This window comes from Xiphophorus couchianus, chromosome 15 (assembly GCF_001444195.1).
Source record: "Xiphophorus couchianus chromosome 15, X_couchianus-1.0, whole genome shotgun sequence".
In the NCBI taxonomy this organism is placed as follows: domain Eukaryota; kingdom Metazoa; phylum Chordata; class Actinopteri; order Cyprinodontiformes; family Poeciliidae; genus Xiphophorus; species Xiphophorus couchianus.
This window is the reverse complement of record NC_040242.1, coordinates 1,282,368-1,295,001: the sequence shown is the minus strand read 5'-3', so window position 1 is coordinate 1,295,001 and position 12,634 is coordinate 1,282,368. Positions and strand designations below refer to the sequence as shown.

The following is a 12,634-nucleotide window of genomic DNA, read 5'->3' as shown; positions in this document are numbered from 1 at the left end:
AAGAATAGACTCACAGACATTGGGTCTGAGCCCGATCTGACCCGATCCGATGAATAAACTTTAATTATAAGGCTGAACCCGGAGTAAACCCGACATTTTAAAGGAGATTTTATTGCTTTCAATAAAAAGCAATAAGTTACAGCTAAAAACAGGAGTAACTTCTCCTGTTTTTAGCTGTTGTTTAACATCTTCCAGCTCCATCTTGTCGCCTTTTGTATCTGCAAAGTCAAATGCAAATCATCTGGGTTGTGTGATTGATAGGAGCAAAGCGGCGTGTGAATTTATTGTGCTGCGCTTGTTAACGTCTAAAGTACCTTGGCACTTTTTTTCCTTTCTTCATTTCCTCAGCAGGGTGGACTATCTAATCAACTCTTTAGACGATAAATAGATTAACACAACTTTATATTGTGCGTTTTGTTTGGTCTTTATTTTGCTGGATCAATTGCAGGCTTTTAAAATTCACCACAGAAGTGAGTTCAACTATCTAGCAAATAATTTTGTCCCAAATTTTATGTCACCAATCTAATCTCTAGTCCAGCCGCCTTGCCTGGTCGGTGGCGCCGGTTCGTTGAAGTCTTGCTTCTGTCTGACTTTCCCAGGACAAAAAAATGCTTTCCCGCAGAAATTCAGATAGGACTGGACGGTTTCTCTTTAAACAAGTGAAAATATAAGTTAAACGGTTATTATCCTTGTAAATAATCTTCGTTATAGGTCTTATTTTAAAAGCACTTTGACGTTTAGAAACATGAGTGTGATAAGGAAATTTAAAATGCCTCCAATATCTGCAAAAGAAGACCGTCTGAATTCAGTTTGATATTAAGAAATAGGAGTTCTGTCTGATGCAACTTTTCGTTGCATATTTTAATAAAAACGACCAACTGTCTGCCCCACATGCCACATCAGGTCTTTCCCCACCTTGTTGTAATATTTTAGATAGTTTCACAATATGATAATAGACTCATTGTCAGATATATAAGTAGAGAGGGGCAGCAGCACATCAGTTACCAACGTTGGTGAAACCCTCGACTGTCGGCTTCAGAGCAGCTTTTCAACGCCTACAAGAAAGGTGAGAAATAAATAAATATAATGCAAATATTATGTGTATCTTTGGGAAATCTTACAGTTTAACTATGTCGACCAATTACTTTCAGAGCAGAAGAACTTTAGAAAAACCATATTATTGATGTAATGGTTTTGCCCTGAAAAATGATTCCTCACTAACGTTGGTGTGGGACAGAAACTTAAGTCGTTTTAACGTTCATTTTATTTATGAGCACAGGCAGGACAGTACCAGAAAGAAAACAAGCGTTATCGATCAAAAGAGCTCTTACACCTAAAATATTCTACAAGTCATCTGTATACAAGAGTGCTAGCTTTAATACCTTAAACCCTTAAAAAAATAAATGTGTCAACTGAGTTTTTCCTCTAGCAAGATGAAGTTGGCCGGGGTATTCCTGGTGCTGTCCATGGTTGTGCTAATGGCTGAACCTGGAGAAGCATTTTTCAGACATTTTGTGCGACGTATTGTGGGACATTGGTAAGATTTTTAAGTTCTTAGTAACATCTTTAAAAAAAAGGGAACAAAAAATTCAATTTGCCAAATATACCACATATACTTTTATAACAATCATCTCTGTGCTCTTTCCTACTGAATTTTTCTCTTAGTACTATCTGGGGAAAGAAGAAGGAAGCGGAACAAGCCGACCAGCAAAAACTGGACCAGCAAAAAGTGGACCAGCAGAAACTGGACCAGCAAGAACTGGACCAGCAGAAACTGGACCAGCAAAAAGTGGACCAGCAGAAACTGGACCAGCAAGAACTGGACCAGCAGAAACTGGACCAGCAAAAAGTGGACCAGCAGAAACTGGACCAGCAAGAACTGGACCAGCAGAAACTGGACCAGCAAGAACTGGACCAGCAGGAACTGGACCAGCAAGAACTGGACCAGCAGGAACTGGACCAGCAGGAACTGGACCAGCAGCAGATGGACCAGCAGCAGATGGACCAGCAGGACAAAGACCAGCTGCAAATTCAAAAACGTTCATTTCAGCAACACAAGGCTTTGCAGCGTCATTAGGCAACGACCCAAATATAATTTGGGTCAAATTGCCCGACCTGTTTACAAAATAAACATGCATTTTGCTTTTCCTGAAGGATTTTTGCTGAATTGATTTTGATACAGTCAATTGATAAATAAAAAATGGCTTGGCAGCAGAATAAACTGATTTGCTTTGTGTATTATTTCTATTTGTTAATGTCATTAATACGAGAGACAATCTTAGACTTTTTTTAATTATCAACTTTTAGATGGCAAGTTAATATCAAAATTTGGTGTGAATTTAATTTTACTGGCCCAAATAAATATCGACAATGTTGACATTGGACAAACAACAACAACAAAAAACTAAAGTTGAACTTTAAGTTCAACTGTTTTTGGGTTATGCAGCAGAAAATGATCTGAAGCACCAGGAAGTCTGAACGAATGGCCTATTCAAAGAAGGGACTGAAGTGTGATTAAAATGAGACTTTAAACTGGCTACCCAGTGTGACCTGAGTTAACGCATAGTGGCAACTGTGTTTAAAAGCCACTTTCTTGTGTATATAATTTTACTGTGGTTTGCAAAAGTATTCCATAATTTACCACAAACAAATACTGTATATTTCAATTGAATATAATTTGACCAACACAAAGTGGTATATTACGAAGCCCGAAACAGGACATGGGAAAAACAAAAAAAAAAGCAATCCAGACTAAGGCTGCTGTGTTCACACTGCAACCTGAAGTGACCCAAATTAGATATTTTTTTTGTTGTGGTCGTTCAAATTTCCAAATGTATGTGTGAACTCCAGCGTGAACTGCAAACAACCCGAAAGTGTCCCGGATGCGCAGTAGAGGGCGCAGTAGCGTCAGTGTTCTCAGTGTCCTACCAACAGCCATAAAAAGAAGAAGTGCTCAGTGTTTGTGGAAGTAAACATGGAGGCTGACGGTGGAGCACAGCTTACACATTTGAAGATGTTGTCCGACCGGAGCAGCATATTAACAACTTATTCCTCATCATAGTCGGTCATGGTTGTTGTTGTTCTTCCCACTTGCACTCATCAGGACGCAGAACAGTGACGTTTGTGGAGTATCAGTGACGCTCAGTTTGGATGAATGAGACCTGGACGTTAGGTCACATTTGGATCGGATACGTATCGGATATCCAAGTGGCTTGGGTCAAAAAGAATCCGACTTGTGCTGTTCAGACTGTCATGAAAAGATCAGAGGTCGTATTATGTAAAAAAACCTCAGGTTTGGGTCACTTCAGGCTGCAGTGTGAACGCAGCCTTAGTTTCGAGTTCCTTTTTGGGTGAAAAGGCTTTTATACAGTTTCTGTAAAGTCTAAATGAGAGACATGGAGGACAATTGTCATCGTTTCCTACGGTCTATGAGGACATCATGCAAAGAGACACAAAGCTGAAGTTGGTTTCCGATTGGGAAATGACTAAAGGGAGATTCCACCAAATTTTTCACTCCCTTCAGCATCTTTAATCTACTATAGTTGAAAAACACAAACTCTTCAAACCTAGACTGGATGATTCTGCTCTAACAGCAAAATATTTAAAACAAAGTTTGTGATTTGTAAAACTTCAATAAAGGGCGATTTCAGCACGTTTTATGCATCTGGACCTCACTAGAACTGCTCTAGTTCCTAAACTACAACACACTCCAGAGGTGTGTGTGTGTGTGTGTGTGTGTGTGTGTGTGTGTGTGTGTGTGTGTAATAAACGCGCCTTTCCACCCAAAAACAAAACCCCGATTTTTCATTTCACGGGATCTTGAGAAACTAAGTCAGGATCTCTTTTTTCTCCATGTCCCCGTATACATGACTCAAAAAACCTTTTATTAAAAGAACTGAAAAGTGTGGTGTGTAAAAACATTCAACCCCCTTTTCTCTGGGTGATGTTTTTGTAAATCTTCCAGCTTCTTTGTCTTATATTGAAGCAGTTGGATGATTAGAAACTTGGAATGTAAAAACAGAAACCTAAACATCACAAACTGTCGAATTGCTAAATTCTTTTCACCAGTTTGTTCTTTATGCCCTTTGGTGTCTGATGCAACTTTTGGGTCAGATCAGGATCTTTACACACCATTTTGCAAAATTTTAGACAGTTTCATATTATGATGAGTAACTCATAGTTAAACACACAGATATATATATATAGAGGGACAGCAGTCCACCAGCACATCAGTTACCAACGTTGGTGAAACCCTCGACTGTCGGCTACAGAGCAGCTTTTCAACGCCTACAGGAAAAGTAAGAAATAAATAAATATAATGCAAATATTATGTGTATCTAAAGTTAAACTTCAGGTTTAACTTTGGGTTGTCCCAAACATTTTTTTCTGTTACTAGCTTGCTTTTTTTCGTTCCCTGTAAACATCTTCTTTAAACTGTAAAACAACTATTAAAAAAACATCATCTTGCTTCTCACCAAGGTCATTCACAAGGACACAAACTAAAAAGTGGTTTTGTTGGATCAAGTTTCTGACAGATGTTTGTAGCTGAAAGGGACAATAATCCATTAAATATATAATTTAGTAGTGGAAACTGTCATTTCACAACGAATGTCATGTTTTCAGTGGAGACATTTTGTCGTCTCAGAGCTTAAACTGAATGAAAGAACCTTTGCTAAGTGGAAATATCAGTTACAAATATCATGAAATGTGGAATTATGAAAACTGTTATTTCTTTCTAGTTATTTCTATTAAAGCTAACCCTAAACAAACAAATTAACAAAAAAACTTTAAAATTGTCTGCTCCTGTGTTCAAAGAAAACTCCAGAGTTTTCCCTGTTATGCATGTCTGAGTAATGAGTTTAGCTTTTCCTGCACTGAGATATTTTCAACAGAAGCTCGATAAAATTACTTGGTCATGTTTTGTATTTTTGCAGTTTGAGGTTAAAAAAGTGAAACTTTGGTGTAACCTCAGATTGGATGGTCAACCATCTGGCCCACATGCCATAATCATCACCATCCAGCTTTTGCAATATTGCAAACCAGTTTCACAATATAATAATAAACACTGATGGATCTGTATACAGAGGAGCAACGACCCATAACTACCACTGTGACACTGCAGCGTTTTCACTCCAGGTCCAAGTACTGAACATTTGACCTGAAATTATCTGAGAATGTTTCACCACATTAAGTGTACAAATTTATGAAAGTAAATTATTTAAATAAATGATTACCATTATTTGAATAGTTTTATCTATATTTACATGTATATATTTGTCTCTTTCCTTGCAGGATGAAGTGCAGTGCAGCATTTCTGGTTCTGTCCTGGGTTGTCCTGTTGGCTCAGCCTGGACAGGGATTCTTTGGTCTCATTGCTCACCATTCATGGAATTTCTAGAAAAATATCAAATTTTTCTGCTGCTATTATTTCTGAAATTGATTTCTCATCACGTCTCAACATCATTAATACAAAAACATGAGTTATCAGTTACATAACTACTCTGTTTCTTTGTTTCTTTCCTGTCAGCCTAATTCATGGGAAAGAGACAAAACAACTAGCGGACCAGCATCAACTGGACCAGATGCAGATGGACCAGAAGCTGGATCAGCAGCAGTTGGACCAGCTGCAAAAAGAGCAGCTGGACAAACGCTCCCTGAAAGACAAGTTTGCTCAGCGTCGATTTAATTAGGCCAAACCTGAGGCTGCTTTCAAATCAGTTTTTCCCCACACGTTATTAACCTAGACAAACTTTTTCTACAAATATGCAGTTTGTCTGCTTGTTAAAATGTCATTTGACCAACAAAAGGATAGAAATTGCACAAGAATATCAATTTGTATCTGATGTAAAGAAAATAAACGAGTGTCAGAAATGTGTTTTTTTATTGGTGTAAATTTGTAATCACAAGCTGTAAGAGCTGCCAGGTCCACACTTACTGATTCAAGCACAAGGACATTTGGTAAAACTTCTTTACCATCAGCGATGGTTAAGAAGTCGAGTCCAGAGAAATGGTGGACCGCTTTATGTGGAAACAATCGCCTCATCTTGAACAAGAACAAACAGTGGATGTAGAAAGAAAAAGGATTATTTCAAAATATTATTTCCATCTTGGGAGAAGAAGTGAAGGTGGTTGAGAAATGAAAATAGTTTAGGTTTCATCTGGACATCAGACTGGAGACTCAACAGAGAAAGAGACAGAGCAGACTGGACTTCTGCAAAAACACCAAACGTTTTTCTGCAAATATCTCAGTACACTTAAAATAAGACAGAACTAATTTACAATAAACTTTTCAGCAAAAATAGAAGCTTATTTTGAGTCAATAATTATTCAATATTGATATAAAAAAGGTCAGCATTCTTCCCATATTATTATTAAAATAATCTTCCAGTGGAAATAATACTTTTTAAAAATCAATATTAAGAAATTACTGACTTAAAACAGGCTCTGATATCTGTCTGAAAAGTTACTAGTAAGTTAGTAAACTTGAATATATAAAAATCATTTATTAAGATTTTGTGTTTTTGCAGTGCACAGGAGATGCAGCGACTCTTAGAATAATTTAATTCGAACCAATTTGGCATAGATAGTTATTTCATGAGATGAGATGCAAAACTTGTCCTTCCTGTGTTAAAATAAGTCTGACTGACATTCGCAGTCTCTGTGGCTCCAGAGTCAGACAGGAGAGCCCAACCGGAGATTAAAAAAACACGCTCATTTCTAATCTTAGTTACTGAGTTAATTTGATCATTTTCTTCACAGCTGTGAAATAATGTACACAAACCAGTAAAACCCATGAAATTTAAAGCCGAGTCGCTTCACGAGAGGAACGTGTGTTCACACCAAAAGTCCCGTTGCATCTGCATTGGCTGCAAAATTCATTTTAGATATTTTGAATTCACAAGTACAAAATTGAAGCAGACTAAAGGAATGGTCAAAACAAAGCCCTGTGAAAAAGTGTGAAGATAATGTTTTATATGGAAAACTTCAATCTCGTAATTCTGACTTTAATATCAAAGTTTTGACTTTTTTACAATTCTGACTAATTTGAAAATTTTGAATGAAAGTCAAAATTCTGAGTTTAATCACATAATTCTGGTGTTTTTCTCAGAAATCAGACGTTAATCTTCTCAAAAGTCAAAATTCTGAAAAAAAAACCTAATTTTGAGAAAAGTCAGAATTATTATTTTTTCAGTGTCCCTATTCCTCTTCAATGGACTTGTAATTTAATGTTTGTTTCTGGCTTCTTTTCAAGAAATGTGTAAAAATAAATAAATACTTTTTTTAAAAAAGCTCATGCTAAAGCTAGGTTGAAACTGTTTGTTGTTTAGAGTTTAATTTTTCACTGTTTTATCCCACTTCCATACCCGGTGAGGTGTGATGGCTACTTATTCGAGTGGCTAACGCACTAGAACCAGAAAAGTCCCAAAGTTTTACTCGTATGTAGCAGCAGAACTTTTATCCCATCCAGGACTTCAAGCTTGAATAACATTCAGGTAGTTAGAAGCAGTACAGTTTGGGTGACATGAATGAATAAAGAAAGGACCAAGAATGCATCCCTGGGGTACTCCACAAGTCACTGTAACTGATTTCTGTGGCTTACCAATAGCCACTGTAAAATAACGACTAAGAAAGATTAAGATGATCTTCAATAAAAAATTTTGAGGCCCAAATGACAGATCTCATGGTTACCCTTTGTGCAAAATCACACAGTGTTTCACAATATTTTAATTTCCTCATTTATGTGCATATATAGGAGTGCAGCTTTCTACCAGGAAGGCTGCACCATCTGCATCATCAGCTGCATCATCTTCTCACACAGCAAACAGCATCTGATCAGTCAGTGGAAAGGTAGGAACCAAATACTCTCAGCTCCATTCTCAGGCTAATTTTAATAAGATATGTTTCATAGCCAATGAATGGTTTTTAATTTTTTGCAGGATGAAGTGCACAATGCTTTTTCTCGTGCTGTCCATGGTTGTCCTGATGGCTCAGCCAGGAGAGTGCATCTTTGGATGGATCATAAAAGGAATCAGTGAGGCAGCTCATCACATTCACCGGTAAAAATAAGTTGATATAATAAGTCAGAGTGGATGAAATGATCTAGCATTATTAGTTTACTTTCAAAAATTTGGTTCATTTAAATAAAATAAAAACATTTAGCATCGGTTCTTTTAAATAAGTCAAATGTTTTGTTGTCAGCTATTTTGTTACATTGAACTGAACTTGATTTTTCTCCTACCAGCACGATTCATAGGAAAGGAAAAGTTGCAGAAGAACAAGCAGACCAACAGCAACTGGACCAGAATCAACTGAACCAGCAACAACTGGACCAGGATCAACTGAACCGGCAACAACTGGACCAGGATCAACTGAACCAAGATCAACTGGACCAGGATCAACTGGACCAAGATCAACTGAACCAAGATCAACTGGACCAGGATCAACTGGACCAAGATCAACTGGACCAGGATCAACTGGACCAAGAAGATCTGGACAAGGATCAACTGGACCAAGAAGATCTGGACCAGGATCAACTGGACCAAGAAGATCTGGACAAGCAGCAGTTGGACAAACGTTCCTACCAATCCGCACGCCGTCGCTTTGATTAGATACAACAGGATACTCTAGATATGAAAGCAGTTCTTGCTGTTAAACATTTTTCCAGTATCAACCTTCTTTGTTATTTTGTGTCACTTCTGAATACTCTGCTTTTGTTTTATGACATTTTTTTTGCAAAGTGGAAAATAAACCAATGAAGCTTTACAGGCAACTCCTACCGCATTGTATGTAAACCTGCAGAGAGTTTTGTCAAAAGTGAAATGCAAATAAAATAATTTTCTCAAACTCTTGATGCACAGTTTCAAAATTTTATAAAAAGAAATAAGAATACACGACTAATGTTCAACTGGCAATATCTGAAATTCAGATAAGATTACACGCCAAGTGTTGGACACATGGGTGAATGCTAAGAAGGTCTTCACTGCAAAAACACACCAAGTATTTTTTTCATCTAGATTTTACTGCAAATGTATTCATACATTTAAAATGATTAAAAGTAAACTTTCAGGGGGCTAGACAGCTAATCATCTGTGAAAAATGATGTAATCAGCCCTAAAAATGATGTATTAGGGGCGTGCCGTGGTGGCGTAGCGGTTAGCGCGACCCGTATTTGGAGGCCTTGAGTCCTTGACCCGGCCGTCGCGGGTTCGACTTCCGGACCTGACGATATTTGCCGCATGTCTTCCCTCCTCTCGTTTCCTGTCAGCCTGCTGTCATATAAGGGACACTAGAGCCACAGAAGACCCTGGAGGGTAAATAAATAAATAAATAAACTTTCAGCAAGAATATTAGAGCTTGTTTTAAGTCAACAATTCCTTAATACTAATGAAAAGGTTTTACTTCCACTGGCACCGTTACCTAGCAACGCCACCCAAGCCCAGCCTGTCGCCTAGCAACTCAACTGCAGTGCCACTGGCAGATTCTTTCACTAATAACATATGGAAAATAATTTGTTATAATCTGACAATTGAACTAGAACTTTTTCAACAATATGAAGGAATTGTTGACTTAAGTCAAGCTCCTAAATTTGTACGTTAGTTTTGTTTTATTTAAAGTGTATTAAGATATTAGAAATACTTGATAAGTAGTGATAAGGCAGAGTGTTGAATACAATGCTTGTTAAACTGTTTTAACTTTATTTCAAGTGATGAACGTCTTCAGCCAAGAAGTGGCTGAGCCTCCGGGCTGAACTCAAACTTTTAGGGAAGTCAGAAGAACAAGGTGCGAGAAGAAACTTCGGTTTTGTGGTTGAACTCGTTCTTTTGTGTCTGCCCTTTCTCACATGAAGACAAACTTTGAATAAACAATGACTAGAAACACAGACCAACTTGTAAAGAAATAAACTGACTAAATAAACAAAGCTTGACTGAAGGGAAAGCAGCAGAATTCACCACTTATTCACAAAGACTAAATCAAACCTGTTTTTTGTACTTTTTAAATTGTTTTCTAACAAAAACTGATTTTATATATTTGATTTTCAGCAGTTATGACAAAAAAATTGATACGGCACAAAACAATATAGATTTTAGCTAAATTTGTCTCATTAATAGAAAACATGCAAAGTTTTACAACCTCAGAGTTTAATAGTAAGTTTATGTAGATCAATTTGCATTTATCACGTTTTACTTCGATACCCCTAAATAAAATCCGGTGCAGCCCAAAAGCTTTCAAAATAAAACTGTAAAGAATAAATATCACAGAAAAGTCTTTAAGGGGAAAAAGAATGAAGGATTATTCTTTTTCTTGTTTTCACTCTTCAAAAAGTGTAAAACTTTAAAAAGCAGTTAGATTTTATTTTTAGAACTGGACATTTCAGCTACATAAATTTTACAATTTGGTGATTAAATTAACGTCACAATCCAAACCAGAACTGACCTAAAAGCCATGGATGATTCTGGAGCATCAATACATACAGAAAATATTTAAATAAAGTAAAAAATTAATGACCTACATGGCATGAAATCCTAAATTATTTATTTTTATCATGATGTGATAACCCAAAGAGGGATTCTGCAGAATTTTAACACATAACTATTGGCCATTAAATGTCTCAAATAATAAATAATAAGGATTAGTTTGTTTACTAAGCTGATATTTTTATTTGGACCAAATTTACTGACATTTACACCGAGATAAAGACTTTTTTTTCTAAAAAAGAAAAGATATTTGTTAGCTGTTTACATTTTTCCAGAAAGAAAGATGTTTAAAACTGCAGAAACAATTAATCTCAGGACAATTTAAGGTGGGATTGTAACCAGATAGAGAAGAATGATCAGTGATGTTTTTATGTGTGTTTTTTTCTTGTATTCAGTATCTGATGGAGTTTGGTTCATGTTGAGCAGTGGAGGGATTTTTATGTTAAATTTGAAAGAAATAAGGTTTCTATAGTTTTGTTTTTCAGTGTTTTCTCCTAGTGTTTGAGCTCAAAGAATATATCAGATTTTTGTCATTTATTTCCTGCAACAGGACTTTCATTTTTTTTATTGGGAGTTAATGGATCGGTTTTATGAAAAGGCCAATATTTGCTCAGTTACATATTAGTGTTTACTGTTTAATAAAAGAATGAAATTCAAACATTTCCACACTTGTGCAAGTGAAGAGTTACGTGAGTGGAAGAAGAAACGATGCAACGATGACTGAGAATGACTGGACCTGAAAGTCTGTTGCAACAGATTCGCTTTCCGAGTGCAACAGCATGAATACAGAACAACAAGCATCTTAAATTATGTTTTTTTTAAAGTTGATTTTTGACTTTTTTGTGCTGATTTAAGAATTTCAGCTGCTACCAAACATTAATTTCTGGAAATTTAAGTACATCAGTGCTGTATGATGCTGAATGTACTAATGTTGTATTTTTGTGATAACTCAAAGGTTTATGACTTAGAAGATACACATCTATTAATCGCAAAAGATTTATGAGGCTTTTAATTAACAAAAATAAAAAAGAAGTGAAAACTGCAGTGCAACGCGAAGCTTGACGTCATTCACAGCAAATATAAATATGTTTATATTAACTTGCCGTTAACAAAGACACAGCGGGACGGATCATCAAGGAAATGATGGACAGGGAGAGTCCGACTAAAACTACCTGGATGTCAGACAAATTCTGGGGCCGATTATGTCTCTGCTCATTTCCAAACCCAAATAAGTAACTTCACGTTTAAAAACAAGCCCCAAAAAGTGCAAACTGTGATTCATTAATTCTGCAAGCGGCTTTAGAAAAAAAAACAAAAAAACAAACAAGCCCAAAGCTGCTTAGAATAATTGGACTTGGTAAATAAAAACAATTCCAGATTTTTCAGCAACAAAATGTACATCTCCTTCTTTCCTCTGTTTTATTTCTGAAATGGCGGTCACTCCCTAACACGCACAGTGGAAATAAAATTTAATTACAAAAGAAAATAGTAATATACAGTGATTTGGATAAGTAACTTTAATCTGATTACTTGAATTGAAAAGGCAAAGCGTTAGATTACTCGTTACTGAAAAAACTGGTCCGATGTCAGTAACTTCTTACTTTGTAAATTAGTCGATTTTAGTGCATTAGTTTGTTCAACTTTAACAGACCAGGGCTCCTACACTTCATAAAATATTTCATCCTGTGTGATGACTGTTATGAATGTCGCCATATTCTGAAAAAAAATAGTTCAGTTTCTGTCGTTTATTGAAGGTTTAAAGGTGAAGAACAACTTTAAACCGTTTATATTCTGCTCTTCCTCGCTCTCTGTATGGGCCTTACTCTACAAGCAGACCCGTTGTCATGGCAGCTGGAATAACACCTGCGCTAACCCACAAAGCACTGTAGTTAGCTTCCTGCTTTTGGAGCGGAGTCCAGTCCGCTTGCATTCACACTCCATCCTAACCGCATCAGAGTTCACTTCAACCGAACCAAGACTGAGGTTTTCAGGCGGATCAGAGTTCGATTGTGCATTCACACTTCTCCAAACAAACCGGACTAGAGTTCAGTTAAAGGGGACTGAACAGGCTGGTATGAATGATCCCTAAAATCCCTAAAACCAGTTCTCCAGCGGCTCCTGTGCAGCGTGCAGTAATCTAGCTTTGGATGCTAATAATC

At 36.7% G+C, this 12,634-nt stretch overlaps 3 protein-coding genes across 6 annotated transcripts in view; 2 read left to right on the top strand and 1 right to left on the bottom strand.

Moving 5' to 3' along the window:
- LOC114159116 (exostosin-1) overlaps positions 1-12,634 on the bottom strand; it is a 221,269-nt gene that overhangs the window by 96,007 nt on the left and 112,628 nt on the right. The gene's annotated exons all lie outside the window — the stretch shown is intronic.
- On the top strand, positions 933-2,225 carry LOC114159134 (uncharacterized protein DDB_G0285291-like). Of its 2 annotated transcripts, none has more exons than XM_028041249.1 (3): positions 933-1,066; positions 1,430-1,537; positions 1,666-2,225. In XM_028041249.1, the coding sequence occupies exons 2-3, from the start codon at positions 1,434-1,436 to the stop codon at positions 2,075-2,077; spliced, it is 516 nt and encodes a 171-aa protein (XP_027897050.1). In that variant the 5' UTR covers positions 933-1,066; positions 1,430-1,433; the 3' UTR covers positions 2,078-2,225. The 2 variants fall into 2 exon arrangements, with proteins under 2 accessions (XP_027897050.1, XP_027897051.1); XM_028041250.1 differs by having other exon boundaries at positions 957-1,066; positions 1,434-1,537.
- LOC114159135 (protein PF14_0175-like) lies at positions 7,771-8,849 on the top strand. Its single transcript, XM_028041251.1, has 3 exons — positions 7,771-7,848; positions 7,938-8,057; positions 8,243-8,849. The coding sequence occupies exons 2-3, from the start codon at positions 7,939-7,941 to the stop codon at positions 8,607-8,609; spliced, it is 486 nt and encodes a 161-aa protein (XP_027897052.1). The 5' UTR covers positions 7,771-7,848; position 7,938; the 3' UTR covers positions 8,610-8,849.